This window comes from Coregonus clupeaformis, chromosome 10 (assembly GCF_020615455.1).
Source record: "Coregonus clupeaformis isolate EN_2021a chromosome 10, ASM2061545v1, whole genome shotgun sequence".
In the NCBI taxonomy this organism is placed as follows: domain Eukaryota; kingdom Metazoa; phylum Chordata; class Actinopteri; order Salmoniformes; family Salmonidae; genus Coregonus; species Coregonus clupeaformis.
The window spans coordinates 46,871,719-46,888,219 of NC_059201.1; the positions used below are offsets into that span (position 1 = coordinate 46,871,719).

The window sequence follows — 16,501 nt, forward strand, 5'->3', positions numbered from 1 at the left end:
CTCCCTCTCCTTCTCCTCCTTCTCCTCCCTCTCCTTCTCTTCCCTCTCCTTCTCCTCCCTCTCCTTCTCCTCCCTCTCCCCCCTCTCCTTCTCCTCCCTCTCTTCTCTCTCCATCTCCTCCCTCTCCTTCTCCTCCCTCTCCTCCCTCTCCTCCCTCTCCTTCTCTTCCCTCTCCTTCTCCTCCCTCTCTTTCTCCTCCTTCTCCTCCCTCTCCTCCTCCTCCCTCTCCTCCCTCTCCTTCTCTTCCCTCTCCTTCTCCTCCCTCTCCTTCTCCTCCTTATCCTCCCTCTCCTTCTCTTCCCTCTCCTTCTCCTCCCTCTCCTCCCTCTCCTTCTCCTCCCTCTCCTCCCTCTCCTTCTCTTCCCTCTCCTTCTCCTCCCTCTCCTTCTCCTCCCTCTCTTCCCTCTCCTTCTCCTCCCTCTCCTTCTCTTCCCTCTCCTTCTCCTCCCTCTCCTTCTCCTCCTTCTCCTCCCTCTCCTTCTCTTCCCTCTCCTTCTCCTCCCTCTCCTCCCTCTCCTTCTCCCCCGTCTCCTCCCTCTCCTTCTCCTCCCTCTCTTCCCTCTCCATATCCTCCCTCTCCTTCTCCTCCCTCTCCTTATCCTCCCTCTCCTTCTCTTCCCTCTCCTTCTCCTCCCTCTCCTTCTCCTCCCTCTCCTTCTCCTCCCTCTCCTTCTCCTCCCTCTCCTTCTCTTCCCTCTCCTTCTTCTCCCTCTCCTCCCGCTCCTTCTCCTCCCTCTCCTCCCTCTCCTTCTCCTCCCTCTCCTTCTCCTCCCTCTCCTTCTCCTCCCCCCACCCTTCCTCCCTCTCATTCTCCTCCCTCTCCTTCTCCTCCCTCCTCCCTCCACCTCTACCCATACTCCCTCTTCTTCCTTTAAACATATAGGCCTTCAGTATGTCCTGCAGTATGGTAGTTAACACAAGCCAAGGTGAATATGTTACACCAGTATCAGAACTTAAATTTTACACTGTAAAAAGCCTTGAGCCCCCTCAAAGCTTAATGAGAGAACGCAGCCGGTGTGTGTGTGTGTGTGTGTGTGTGTGTCTTTGTGTGCATGTGCATGTGTGCATTTGTACGTTCGTGTGTGTGTGTTGGTGAGTGTGTGCGCGTTTTGTGTGTGTGTGTGTGTTATTACGTAAGCCCCGTGACTGTCTGAAACCCACACAGTGACACTCTTGCCTTGCGGTTATGTTGCTCTACAGATTAGCACTAAATTAGCACCTAATGGTCGGCAGAGAAAACAAAGGATGGGGCCCTGGAATGTTATAATTGTCCAGGGAGACGGGCAGAAGGGGGGAGAGGACGGGAAAAGGTAAGAAAGAGAAAAGGAGGAGATTTGTGGCTCTCTGGGTGCCATTGAATCCCAAAGGAGAGGGATGGAGAGAGGGAGGAAGAATAGAGAGAGAGAGAGAGAGAGAGAGAGAGAGAGAGAGACCTCAGGCTGTGGTGTGGGCTGCTGACTGTCATAAATAAGGGTTTAGGTGTGTGTGTTTGTGTGTGTGTATGTGTGCGTGTGTGTGTTTGTGTGTGTATGTGTGCGTGTGTATCAAAACAGCTTGCGAAACATTCTTACTTAAGTTGATTTGAAGTTGGGTCACTGACTGATGAAGGTTTACGAGGCCAAGCATCCGTATGGAGACTTGGATCTTTTGTTGTAACGGTTGATATATAAGGCCTGTTGTGTGATTGTGGATCCAAATATAGTAATATGTTTAGAACAACAGTGAAGTGTTCCAAGTGTATAGTCTGGCTATTGATGGAGAAACTGTTGCAACATCGATGTGTGTGTGTATGTGTATGTGTGTGTGTGTGTGTGTGCATGTGTCAATGCGTGTGTGTGTGCATACTGTATATATGTCTGTGTGTTTGTGTACCTACTCACAATATCTGTGGGGACAATGAACGGTCAGGGCATTTTTTATCAGGTCAATAGAGACTGTCTATCTGTACTGTTTCATAATTCACCCTGTTAAGATTGGACTAATACTCTTTAAACGTTCCTATCGATCCTCGTGGATTAAGTGTGTTTTGGCTCCTTAGCTCCATAGTATTTTAGATGGATTCACAGAAGCTGGGTTTCATTGTGATATACAGTCACTTTTGGACTAGTGCATTACTGTACAGTATAGTTGACCAAGCAAATGCTAGGAGGCCTATCTAATATTGAATGTGGAATAAAAGTGGCTTGCTTGATATAATGTTAGCTAGCTCTGGTCCAGGTAATGTGCACTAACGACCTGGACCAGAGCTAAATAGTAGCTAACATTCCCAGCAAACAAAACAACACATGGATTAGTTAACTTGCAGCCTGGGTGAGAAATTCATGTTGTGTTAATGATCTGCTGATGGACTGTTGATATGGATCTAACTGTTGATGACGATTTAAGAGTGTGTCTTAAGGGATGTTGATAAAAGAAGGGAAAACTACCAAAGACATGCACAATTATATTTGCAACCAATTAGCAAAGATCCTATCCTACACAATTGAATACAGTGCTTACCACAGCTTTTGCTCATACATGGTAGAATTATAGACACACATAGTAAACCTTGTGTTGTTTTGGCTTTCTACCATGCCTCTCCTCCCCTACCTCGCGTCGAAAATAACATTATAGTCTGCTCTCATTTAGCAGCATCTGGTTTATGAATGAATCAAGAAACAACAGAGGCTATACACTGTAGTGAGTCATTCTGCTGGAGAGATAGTGAAGGTTGTAAAATGGGAAGTATCAATGAGAAACCGTCTCTACTAGTACAGCTGAGTCTTTGTGTGTGAGGAGTTATAACATTATAGTCTGCTCTCGTTTAGCAGCATCTGGTTTATGAATGAATCAAGAAACAACAGAGGCTATACACTGTAGTGAGTCATTCTGCTGGAGAGATAGTGAAGGTTGTAAAATGGGAAGTATCAATGAGAAACCGTCTCTACTAGTACAGCTGAGTCTTTGTGTGTGAGGAGTTCCTAGAAAACAGTGTAAAAAAAAAACAGAACCCTACTAAGCCAACTTCAATCATACTAGTGTCCCCTGGACTATCAGAGAGACCACAGTGAGTTATGTGGACAGGGCTGAGGAAGAGTTTGTATAACGGGAAAGGCGAGTGGAGACAGTATCTCCAGGCTGTTGAGACAGAAGGTACTACACTAGACAGGACCTCTACATTGATGTGTGCTGTGAGTGACCACGTTAATGTTTCTTGCCACAGCTTAGTATTGCTGGGCCGGAACCAACCGGAACCAACCAGAACCAACCGGAACCCATGACTAAGCTGTGGCAAGAAACTTTAACTGGTCACTTACAGAGCACAACAATGTAGAGCTCGAGTCTAGTGCAGTACCTTCTAACCAGTTATGTTATACCAAGCATTATAGTTTGAACGCCATGTAGCATCAGACTCAGAAGCCTTGCTGAGACAGGTGTGGGTAAGCTGTTGACTCTCCAAGGCCTCCCTAATGTAAAGATGAAGGGAAGGAGGGATGGAGGGATGAGACTGACTGGAATCACTGAGGAGAGGAGAGAGAGATGAAAAGGAAGACAGAGCTGGAACAGAAGGAGTGGAACGTTAGATGGAAAGAAGGGAGGAGGTGGAACAGGAATAGAAAGATAGATGAGAAGTGTGAAACAGTAGAGAGGGGCATCTGTAACGCATTAAGGGTGTGTCTGTCTGTCGGTCTGTCTGTCTGCCTGTCTGGGACCTTCCAAGGACCTGTGGAATACACAAACCCCAATGTGTTGGCCATATGATTTGATCACTTCTACCTTTAGCTTTTGACCAAGCTTTTGAGATTCAACAGATTCTTCAGAGTTCTTCAGAGTTTAGCTTTTTGCCGTTATGTAACATGCAGTAGCTCATCAGCACAGTCTCACATGGATTCTATGCAGGCATGCGTGTGTGTGTCTGTGTCAGTGTCTGTGTGTGTGTACCTTGCCTCAGCTGTGAAGATTACATGATTAGGGGTGGCCTTGGGGTTGGGTTGAGTGTTGGCGCAACAGATAGAGTGAGATGGCGGGAGGGGGGGGGGGGACTGAAGGGGTTAAGCTGGCCACTGTCTGCCTCTGACAAGAGTTAATGATTGGAAAGGAGAAGACAGGCAGAGGATAGCTGGGGGAGTGTGGGAGCACGTGAAGGAGGGAGCGGATGGAGAGAAAGAGGGGAATGAACGTCGTGCTTCAATCCAGCTGTCTGCTCCTCTGGGAATGTAATCCACGAGTTCAGCTCAGGGAGAAAGAAAAAGATATTAGCCGCAAAGGAACAACTGTTTCTGCTCTCTCCCCTGTTTAAATTCCACTCATACTGGCCCCTGGACCTTGGCTCTGAGTCAACTGTCTGCACAGAGAGACAGAGAGAGAGAGAGAGACAGAGAGAGAGAGAGAGGGAGAGAGAGAGGGAGGGAGGGAGGGAGGGAGGGAGGAGGGAGGGAGGGAGGGAGGGAGGGAGGGAGGGAGGGAGAGAGAGAGAAAGTGGGACGACATTGAGAGTTAGATGGCGAGAGGGGAGTAAGCGAGTGGAGTGTGAGGGTAGAGTAAGTGAGAGGGAAAGAAGAGAAAGAGAGGAGAGGGGGAGAAGAGAAAATAGTGGAAAGAGAGAGGGCAGAGCAGACTGCATTTCCAGACTGCGAGAAAGGTGCATTAGACGGAGAGTTCAAGAGAGAAATGAGAGGGAGAAGGGGGGGATCATGGAGGAGTCAGCAGTGAGGTAGGTCTGTCTTCATTCTGCTCTTACACTATATATAACAAAGTATGTGGACACCCCTTCAAATTAGTGGATTCGGCTATTTCAGCCACACCCGTTGCTGACAAGTGTATAAAATCGAGCACACCGCCATGCAATCTCCATAGACAGACATTAGCAGTAGAATGGCCTTACTGAAGAGCTCAGTGACTTTCAACGTGGCACCGTCATAGAGGAGGCTGGAGGGCGTAGATTTAGGAGGACAGGCATCGTAATGACTGGACTGGAATGGATGGAAAGATACTCAAGAGGGGGGGGCAATGCAAAGAGTCTGGGTAGCCATTTGATTAGATGTTCAGGTGTCTTATGGCTTGGGGGTAGAAGCTCTTTAGAAGCCTCTTGGACATAGACTTGGCGCTCTGGTACCGCTTGCCGTGCGGTAGCAGAGAAATCAGTCTATGACTAGGGTGGCTGGAGTCTTTGGTATATAGGTCCTGGATGGCAGGAAGCTTGGCCCCAGTGATGTACTGGGCTTTACGCACTATCCTCTGTAGTGCCTTGCGGTCTGAGGCCGAGCAGTTGCCATACCAGGCAGTGATGCAACCAGTCAGGATGCTCTCAATGGTGCAGCTGTAGAACCTTTTGAGGATCTGAGGACCCATGTACAATCATGAAGATACTTACATGTATACCTATACACACTCACGTCAAGGATGCACACATAGACAAAACAACCTGTATCTCTTTGTGATACAACTGTAGCCAAGAAAGAGGAGACCGCGTGGACTCAATGAGAGAGAGGTGTGTGGGTATGCATCTATGATTGTAGTAATGGGACGTGCTTGTCTGTTTGTGTAGCTCACCTAGGGCAGAGAACATGCTCTCACTCCTAAACCAGGTCAGCAGTAGTGAGTGGTACAGTATGTTAATAGTTGACCAGGTGATTGTGAACTTGCCTCCTGTCTAGCTGTTCTGTTCAAGGTTTCCTTTTATATAACTGCTCTGGCCTTCCTATCAGCATATATCATGGTAGATAGTCTGTGTCCCAAATATAACCCTATATAGGGCACTACTTTTGACCGCCGCCCATAGGTAATAAGGTGCCATTTTGAATGGCCATTCACATGTATTTATTTTCATTTAGTAGACACTCTTATCCAGAGCAATTTAAATACTGGTCCCCCTTGGGAATCTAACCCACAGCCCTGGCATTGCAAGCATGATGCTCTACCTGCCTTACCACATGGCCTGTTCACCTGCTGAGACCTTCACTCTATTTAACAGAGCTGCCGTGTCATAGGTTGGACTAGGTCAGGGGTACTCAGTATTTGAGAAGGTCTGGTCACACAAATGCCTTAGGTGGCAAATGTTCAGATGGATATTGTGATTTGTCGGCATACTAACAAACCCCCACCTCGCAACACAACTGTTCAAACTGTACACACCACGCTTGTTGCCGGAGACAATTTGCTTTTAGTCGGGACACGCTTCTGGTTCCGGATCCAGACCCCGGTCTGCCTTTTGAGTACGGCTGGACTAGGTAATCTGTATGGAGATCTTACAGTAGTAAAGTGACCAATCAATGGCTAGTGCCCAATCAATGGCATTTACTGAGTACCAATGGGCTTCAGTACCAAGAATCATTGATCCATTGGTCTTTCCTGGAGATCCATTGTGACCACCCCTTGTGAGACTGACTAATGATGTTACTGAGGGTGATAAGATAGTTATTCTCCCTGACCTCTTGTTTTGTGGCTGGGTTCAAAGGTCAAAGGAAGGACTCCTGCCTGACTGAACCTTCTGTGAACCTATGCACACATGGACACACACCCCTGCACAGACACACTCACACCAGTGGCGGTTGGTGCCGTTTAAGATGAGGGAGGGTGATCTTTTTTCTTCTTCTACTACAGCATATTGGATGACTGTCATTCATATTCCATTCACCCACCTCAATGTAACATCGATAGGTTTACGCTACTACATGATACTATAATTTTCCCTGTACCCATCATGAGGATGCTACAACGTAGCCTATTAATGAAAGTTTACAACATAGTTGCACAGGTCGAGTAATCAAGTTGACAGACTGTGACACATTCAATACCGCCTTGCACACTCTTGCCTGCATCTAGCTGATCTAGAGCGCAATCATTAGTCCAACAGTTGCAAACAAGCATTTCTATCGGACAAATTCAGTTATGTTTATCCCAGTTTCGTTCCGTTTACTTCCGTTTAAAAAAAAAATTCAACAGAATTGGCGCAATGAATACACCCCTGATCACACGCAAACACAGCACTTTCATAGTAGCCACATACAAACAGCTCGTTGTATATTAAACACACTGAGGGAGTGGCTGTGGGGGGTGAAGAGACACAGTCTCCAACCTGGGCTCTCTGGAGGACAAGAGTGCTGCACGTCCACTTCCATGAGGAATATAAGGATTTGGAGATACTTACCTTTGGGAAATACTCACCTTTGGATATATGCACCTGTGGAAATACGTGAGAGACATTTGGAAGGACTTTTTTGCTGGGTTGGCCACTAGCTGCAACGTGGACTACAGTAAGGCTGGGGAAAAGTTATCTGAGCGAGTGAGAATTATGATTTTGGATGTGGAAGAGACATCCCTGAACTGTTAACCCTTAAAGAGCCACAAGAGAACAGAATTTTGTTATATTTTCAGTTAATTTCCCAAGACCTATAATAAAATCCTTGTTTTGTTTGAACCTTGTCTCCTTGCACTACTTGAGCAATCCCGCTGAAAGCTGTGTAGCCTCTCGTGACGTCACAGATGGTGGAGAATACAGGCACGCTCAAGCGTTAATAGTGCATGTCAGAGGAGGATACCGAAGGTTTGATCACCCAGTTTTCCAAGTTGGCCGTAGGCTCCCCGCCGACTGAAATGGAGGACATATTGAAAGCCCTTGTTGCTGGCCAGCAAGCCCAGATGCAAGCAAACGTGGCTCTCTTGGAGGAGCAAAAGAAAGCCAACCTTCTGAAGGCAGAGGAATTGCAGTTGCAGAGACAGAGGGTGGTCCAAAATACCCGCCCAATAAAGGCAAGTGACTTTATATCTAAGATGGGAGCTACCGATGACATTGAGGCATACCTGCATGCATTTGAGGCCACGGCCACTAGGGAAGCCTGGCCCAAGCAACAGTGGGTTGGTCTGTTAGCCCCCTTTCTAACCGGGGAATCGCTGAATGCTGTCCGGGACCTGGGCCCTGACCAGGTTACTGACTATGATGCCCTGAAGTCTGAGATCCTCAGCAGATATGGACTCACAAAGTTTGGTATGGCCCAAGCGCTTCACAGCTGGACCTTCCAACCAGACCAACCTCCTCGGGCGCAGATGCATGAACTTGTCCGAATCGCAAGGAAATGGCTGGATCCGCAGAGGAATACAGCAGCGGCGGTGGTGGAGGCCGTTGTGGTGGATCGTTACCTACGCGCCCTGCCTTATGAGGCAAAACGGTTCATCAGTCAACAGGCCTTGACCACGGCTGATCTGACCGTGGAAGCTGTGGAAAGTACCAGGCCACAGCGGAGATGCTGAATGCTTCCCGAAAAGACCCCAGGAGTGCGGCCCCACCACAAATGGGAAGAACCCGTCCAAAGGACCCCAAGGTCTCTAACCCAGCCACGTCAGGACTTATCCCGGCTCCAGGGGGAGCCAGAAACCAGGCGGGTCCAAGAAGAGTACACCAGGAGGGGGAAACTTCGACAGTGTTACCGGTGTGGGGAGATGGGACATATCTCCTGGCAGTGTGGGAAACCAGCCGATGAACCTATGCCCACTGCGGAGTCCGCCAGCTCAGCACCCACACACCGTTTTGCCTCGCTCTTGGGAGTCGTAGATGGCGGCCCAGATCGACCCCCACCTGCCCGGTAACTGTGAATCACCATGATGTGGAGGCCTTACTGGATTCTGGTAGCCGGGCCACCCCTGGTGCGTAAGGATTTGGTGGGCCCAACGTGTCTGACCCGGGGAAAGTCCTCCCAGTTTCCTGTGTCCATGGGGACACCAGAGAATACCCCATTACTGAACTTACAATGACCAGCACATGGGGGAACCATACACACGACGGCGGGGTGGTTGATTCCCTCCCCGTCCCTGTCCTAATTGGACGAGACTGCCCAGCCTTTAACCCACTCTGGAGAGAGTCTCAGGAGAGGATAACCCGAGTACCTCGGAAACGGAGAGGCAAGACTCATCCGGGGAAGGCTCCGGTGCAATCCTCCGAGTTACTCACTCCCGCCCCGGGCTCTGATAGGGAGGGCAGGTGCCCAGACCGACACAGAGACGGAGCTACAGAATCTGGACAAAGAACTGTCTGGTCTGAAGGGGACCGCTGAGAGGTATCGTTTGTTAAAGCAACAGTTAGACATGAAGACAGAAGAGTTAGATATCCTCCAGGCTAAACTCCAACAGAGCTCCTTCCCTAAGCAACAGGAGGAGCTGGAGAGGCTGCGCAGGACCATCGAGGAGTGGGAGGAGACCCTGCGCAGTAGTAAGGAGGTCCAGAAGAAGGCAGAGGAGAAGTACAAGGTGTTGGAGAACAAGATGAAGAATGCGGAGGCAGAGAGAGAGAGGGAACTGAAAGCTGCTCAACAGAAGCTAAACTCTGCTAAAACCAAGGCTGATGCGTTCAGTAAGAAACTCAAGGAGAGACAACAGGAGGCTGAGTCCCTGGTCCTAGAGTTGGAGGAGTTGAAGAGAGAGCAGTCTGGCAAGCACCACGGCAATGCGGACGCCCTCTCCGGCGTGATGCCTTCTCCGCTGCCTTTACCCGACGAGGACGTCGGTCCCGAGGAGGGGGATGTGTGATGTCACGAGAGGCTGTGTCCTGAGGGACGTTACATCCCCCTGAGGTGGCTGCAAACCCAGACAGCTATGGCTCCATCTGCTGGTATGGTCGGGAACTCCACCACCTCTATGGCCAAATCTTCCCAATAATTCCTTCTTGCATCTATCTACGTTCTCTCCTCCTCTCACCTTTTCCCTTTGCTTGTGGACTTCAGTGGACAACAAATCAACTTTCCAAGTCAAACCTTCATATCATGAATGCTAACCGCTACACACAGCCTACATCGTTGTCACGTCATAGTCAACATAGCTACTAGAACTAACGCGTTAGTAAACCCACTACATATATATATATATATATATATATATATATAGTAGTATAGTATGCTTACTTACTTAATTGTGTACTTCATATTGCCTATTCTAATTTCTCATGTGTTTTTTTCTAGTAATACATTGTTATTGATTATTCCATTGTTGGGTTTTGCGTTTGCAAGAAAGGCATTTCACTGTACTTGTGCATGTGACATTAAAACTTCAATCATGCAGTACAGTGTACAGTCAGCAGCAAGCAGTTTAGCAGTTACAGCGGCTAAATTAATACAACTAAAAGCTTACCTTGACTTGGAAGAGTTACAGTGTTGGATAGACATAGCCAGTTAGCTAACATAGCATCCCTCTCTGTTTGAGCCGGGTGTTTGAGTAGGCTAAACTAGCTAGCTAAGTAAGTGAAAGTGAAAAAATATATACTACGAAATATACTGTAGCTCTCTCTCTCTCTCTCTCTCTCTCTTGCTTCTCCTTAATTTTGGAAGAAATTAATTTGTTCAAAACTGTTCAAGTATTACATTTTTATTTTTTTGAGTCAACTACTCACCCCATTTCATGCACTGCAGTGCCAGGTAGCTGTAGCTTATGCTTTCAGTACTAGATTCATTATTTGATCATTTGATTGGGTGGACAACATGTCAGTTCAGGCTGCAAGAGCTCTGATAGGTTGGAGGACGTCCTCCGGAAGTTGTCATAATTACTGTGTAAGTCTATGGAAGGGGGTGAGAACCATGAGGCTCCTAGGTTTTGTATTGAAGTCAATGTACCCAGAGGAGGACAGAAGCTAGCTGTTCTCCGGCTACACCTTGGTGCTACCCTACAGAGTGCTCCTGAGGCTACTGTTGACCTTCATTGCAAAACAGTGTGTTTTAATACATTATTTGGTGACTTGTGAATATATTTAGTATAGTTTTTTAATGTTTCACTATTTATATTTTTCTGAAATTCACTGAGGAGGATGATCCTCCCCTTCTTCCTCTGAGGAGCCTCCACTGATTCACACACATACTGAACCTGCTCTTGACCTCCTTTTAAACGTGGCTCATTGTAAGGGAAGGCTAGTAATTCAGTGACCTGAGGAGAGAACAGGAGAGGAGAGGAGTGGAGAAGAGAGGAGAGGAGAGGCCTGGGGTCCTCTGATACACAAACTCTGTCTAGGTGGGTATGGATGTGAACTGGATGTAGGTGGTGTAGGGTTAGAGGAATGATGGAGTTTTGGTGGTTGGATGTGTGTGAGAGATGTTTGTCCTTGACAGTCAGACCCTGTGGACTGTGGAGGGTAAGAGTGTTTTAGGGGAATGGGTGAGAGGAGAGGATGAGGGCTCTAGGGGAGGGTTGACATGGGGAGCTGGGTTGTCAGAGATGAGGGAGGGAGTCTCTCCCACCAGGACGTTTTCTTGGCAAACAGAGAGAGGAGACTGGCCTGTTCCTCTAGTTCAAACAGAGAGAGAGAAAGAGAAAGAGAGAGAGAAGGAGAGGGTGAGAGAGAGAAGCAAGGGAAGTGTGTGATAAAGAGAAAGTTTGAACACAGTTCACCCACAATAAAGTTCAAGAAGAGGAAAGAGTGACAGACTTTTGAGTTCCCCAAGTGAAACCATTTTAATTCAGCTCTATTTACACTGTGCCTCAAGTCATTTATCACTCTATGACTAACAAAGGGCCCATGCCTGTTCCCTTCAAAGTGGGGCCAAACACAACAATGGTATAGTACAAAACATATAGGCTGAGAACTGTGAGAAATAGAAAAGGACCAGATTCTAGAGGGGCAACCCATCCTTCTCTCAACCAGTCTAGGACAAGTATGGTGTTTGATTCTCTGAGACAAATACAACATACAGTAGAGGGGAACAGGAGCAGATAGTAGCATTTCTGGTGATACTGAAAGTCAGACAGATAACTTTCTTCTCTATGGGTCAGTGCTCTGTCTGGGACTGTCTGAATGATTTGTTGACAGGTGAACATGTGAGCAGGAAGCTGTCACATGATCAGGTGTCACTTCTGTTCACATCTCACCTGAGGGTTCAGAGAGGACATTCACCTGAGCAAGTGGAAAACCACACACACACACACACGCACACCTCTGTCTCTCTACAGTAGTAGGTAGTATCTATGTGTGTGTCGTGTGGGGCCTCTCTCTGGCATTGTGCCAGGGATAGAGAGACGGATGGGGGATTTTATGGCCTGGAATGTTCCGGCATCGCCCCTCTGCAGCTGGAATGTACCGGCATCGCCCCTCTGCAGCTGGAATGTACCGGCAATGCCCCTCCGTAGATGGAATGTGCGCTTAATGGGAATCTTCCCTCTGCAAAACCGGGAATGGGATCAAAATAATCAAACTCTTCGAGAGTTTGGGACTATAAGGTTCTATCTGCAAAATGAGGATTCTCAGGTAATTGGTTTTAAAGTTCCAAACCCTCATTGGTTTGAATGGTGTCAGCAATTTAGCAATTGTTATATTGTATTCTTTTGAACTTAACAACATTAATTGGGGTATTTAGAGTACTATATAAGTACAGAACATTGAACAGAACAAGGCTATGTCAATAACTCAATTTGGATAAAAATGCAGCTAGAACCTTCTAGCCCCAAGCTCTCGACTTCTGGCAGGATCTATTAGCTTCTAAGAGTGCATGCTAGAACTTGATTTTGATTGTAGTAAGAACTTCAGTAAGACTGTACTGTCAGTATGTTGTTCTGGTGTCGTAGATAGCATTGGCCTCAGTCAATGCTGGTATGCTGTTTTGAAACGGTATGCTGTTGAATCACTCCTGGAGGTCTGGGACTGGGGTTGGGAGAGAACGTGTTATGCAATGAGCTCACTGTGGGACTGCGGGAGGTCAAACGAGGAGCCAGAAAACTTGACGGCTGAAGAGTTCTTAAGAGTATGCTTTTGCTTTGAGTGCATTGCTGATATCACAATATGTACATTACTATATGATTAGAAAGGTAATCTCTCCATGTACAGTATCTATGTCATAAATACATAGATTGTATTTGTATTGTATAGTCCCTGTGTAGCATTAGAAGCTTGCTATGAGCATTTATTTACTTAAGCCACTGGGGTTCCCCTTGAATGAGGTTTCCACTGTGAGTTGCCACTCATTCACAGACTCCAGTGCCAGAGGAAAGTCACAAACGCTCACGCGCACATACGCACGAGCGCACACACCCACACACACACCCACGCACCCACAATCATGCATGCATGCACGTACACACACACACACACACACACACACACATACACACACACAAGGGGCTCACCTTTGTTTAAGAGCCTCGCCACCATGACCAAGCTGATTAGCTAGTGTGGTTATGTAGGCTCTAGTAGCTAGCCTGAGCTGGATAAGCTCCTAATTGCAAAATGAACAGCAGGGGAATTCCTAACAGACCCGCAAAATCACCTCTTTGTTTTAGCATTCACTCAAACGCATTGGGTCAGGAGGTTTACAAATTTGGATGATGGAGGGGCCAATTTCCTCCAGTTCTATGTGAATGTAATCAGGGAAAGATGCTCCACGCTAGTTAGCCAGGCATTCAGCTCTGGAACATTGGCCAAAAACAGGAACCTCTGACTGAGGTTATTCACCACAACCTGAGTTCAACTATGACTCAGAGCAGCCCTATTATAGACTCCCATGCAACATCTAAATACCAAAGCCATCAATGGCTCCAGGAATAGTCTTTGTACCAGAGTGATTTGTGTAACAAGCACAGTGGAGACTTTCTGAAGTGAATGTTACCATTTACCGGTTTCTCTGTCTTCATGCTGTTTTTAATCCTCATCCTCATTCTCGTTCCTGGGTTGTTAGCAATGAGTTGAGTATTCCACATGTTATTAGTGTGTTTGTTCTCTGTGTATCGGGGCAGTGCAGCAGGCATATGGTTTATGTTAGCAGTTAGCGTCTAGTGCTAACAGGGATGTTATACACTAACTAGCCTGACTGAATGCGTATCTGCCTGTCTTTAACTAAAGGCCAGGGCCATGGCCAGGGCCAGGGGCCAGCCTGTCCTCTGGTTCCCCCTATCCTCTTCTCCGCTTCCCCCTCTATCCTCCTCCGTTTCCCCCTCTCTTATCTGAGATGGAAGATGCCTGTCTCCTAACTCCAGCTGCTGTTTAATCAGATCCGTTTCTTTCTCTTTCTCCATGTTGACACAGGGCTATAATTGGAAACGGGAGCGATTGAAGGGAATCGGATGTCCCTGTCACAGAGAGAAGAAGGGAGGGGAACTAAAGAGGAGGCAGATTATATGTAATGTTCCTTTTCAGCCTTCTGATTTAATGTAATGTGGTGTTTAGAGGATGGAGGGATCATATGGTTTAGGTTTGACGGACAACCAACAGAACAGATTACTTGTTGTTGTATGTTCTATTCAGATCCAGTTTCACAGAGCCAGATTAAGCCTACAGATTAAAAGCATGTTTAAAACCTCTTAAACGTTAACTCCCTTATTTAGGGGACTGAGCGGTTCTGGACCAATTCCGACTGACATTTTTGTGTACAGAGCGCTCTGTGAACGGTGCAACATCAATTGCTGTGCACTCCGTGAACGCTCTGGTTGTCCTGCTTCGCATATCGTTCTCTGCTCTCGTCTGAGATGCAGAATGTGAAATCTGACACCTCATTTGCATAGGTAGCACCACATCACATTTCCTGGCCTATCCAGACAAAGGATCGATTTCCTCTGCCTGTGAACCTCGCAGCTTCGCTTACAATACGGCATATGAAACGGGAGACACTAGCGATTGCAGCAAAAGCAGTCTCGCTGTGATGTTCGCAGATGGATTTAGAGCTCTCAACCAGAAAAAATACAAAATAATTTTGTAGAATTTAAACAAGACCACGTTCTCTTGGTCACATAAAGCTGAATTTGTAACAAGTCAGTAGGCATTTGAATGGCGTCTTTGCGTCGCCCAGAGGACACTGGGCAGCTATATGAAATGGTGCCAATTTTGAACTGTCACTAAGTATGATCATATCTATTTTACAGTTATAAGAAAGGTGAAATATTATAGTAAGTAATTTCTAATTTGATTGTTATTATATTTAGAAAGTATTTCAATAATTTCAAGCCCTGTTCCCCCACTTTTGTTGAGTAGGAAAAAAATAACTTATTTGTACTGTGTACTTGAACTTGTGTCCTCAAAAGTGAATACACGTCAGCAATTTATTAAAACAATTTCACCAGAAAGGTGATATTTTAATATTTACGGTAGTATAAGTATAACTAGGTATTGTCTATGGCATTCATGATAAATAATGACTTTGGGGTATGTCTATTTAGGTGGAAATCTACATTTTGATATTACATTTAACAGGTTTTTAAGACAACTCCCCTTTGAGTCCAGGAGTATAGTTAATCTGTGAAACCATAGAGTAGAACTTAGCCTTTCACACAGAAAAGGTAGACAGACAAATAATCCTTCCCCTATCGCTGCTTTGGATTATGTCCCGTTGGTAGCCAACACAGTCCCAGCGTCATATGAGCCCTTTCTCACTTTCTCTGACAGTGTGAGTTAGCAGGATGAATAGGACATGTTAAAGCAGTAAATGTTAATTCCTTCATAGTTCTGTTTTGTCATGATGCTTTCCTCCTCCTCAGCCTCTCTGTGATTTTATCTTGGACTGTCTTGTTAGCTCTGTAAGGAGGTTGACAAACTCCAGCTGCGTTGGTCCAAGGAGTCATTTGTCTAGAACATTCCAAGGCCTGATCATTCTCCCTCTCTGGGCTGTGTCTTAATCCATCTCTGCTTGTCAGAGATTAGCTAGTCTCTTTGTCTTGGTGGTATGCTGCCTTCCGCCCCACTAACTAACTGGCCTCTAGATGTAGAGGAGGACGAACTTGATCACTGTTAGCACATCACTGTGCCCAAATGAAATGGCAAGTTTGTGTTTGATGATACTGAATCACTGGGCCTCACCGCTAAACAAGGTAGAAAGCTGTCTGTTAGCCAAAACAAGAATGGGTTTCATCAATGACTCTAACATGGCTAGCTGCACGCGTGTGTGTGGGTGTGTCTGGGATGACCCTGTCAGGGTAGAGCAGCTTAACTGTGGCTTGACTGTCAGGATGTTAGAGGAGGGCCCCACTAGAGGCTAAGTGAAGTCATTCGACAAACGTTATCTGGAGGAGGTGACATATACAATAGACTGTACATTTGGACTGCTAAACTGATGAATGTCCTTGAATTTTAGTCTATTTACAGAACATGTTATTTAGTATACTTTAATAGACTGACATCACAAACAAAGTTATCTTGTTGGAGTTATCCTCTAATCAAATTTCAGTCTAATTGGCATCAAGAAAATAGTCTTCAAATTGTCAGTTTCTGTTTAAGGTTGCAACCCCTCTCTGTTAGAAAAATTATAATTATCTATGATTATTTATGCTCCTATCGCTCATTATCTTACATAATTCAGTCAATACTACACCTGCGGCGTTAATACACTTAATACAGGATATTATCTGGTAAACCTGACTGCTTTTTGGATATATCTACAGAGACTGTTGATAGTCCACCTAAACCATGATAGTTTGCTGACTGCTGTACTGTACTGAATTCCAGCCAGTCCACTCCTGTGTTAACTCTGACATGGCTCTGTATGCTGCTGGGCCTGAAGTTTAGGAAATCTCTCCAAATCTCCCCTTAATTACACACACATACAGGATTTAGTTGCCACTTGTAATT

General features: G+C 46.3%; 1 protein-coding gene across 4 annotated transcripts in view; it reads left to right on the plus strand.

The window, feature by feature from the left end:
- plekha6 (pleckstrin homology domain containing, family A member 6) overlaps nt 1-16,501 on the plus strand; it is a 171,736-nt gene that overhangs the window by 47,220 nt on the left and 108,015 nt on the right. For 3 of the 4 annotated variants that reach the window (XM_041888482.2, XM_041888481.2, XM_041888484.2), the window contains exon 3: nt 13,970-14,063. The exons of the other annotated variant lie outside the window; for it this stretch is intronic. In XM_041888482.2, coding sequence (XP_041744416.2) covers nt 14,008-14,063 — 56 coding nt within the window. In that variant the 5' untranslated portion in view covers nt 13,970-14,007. The remainder of the gene's footprint in view (nt 1-13,969; nt 14,064-16,501) is intronic. 4 annotated transcript variants of the gene reach the window in all.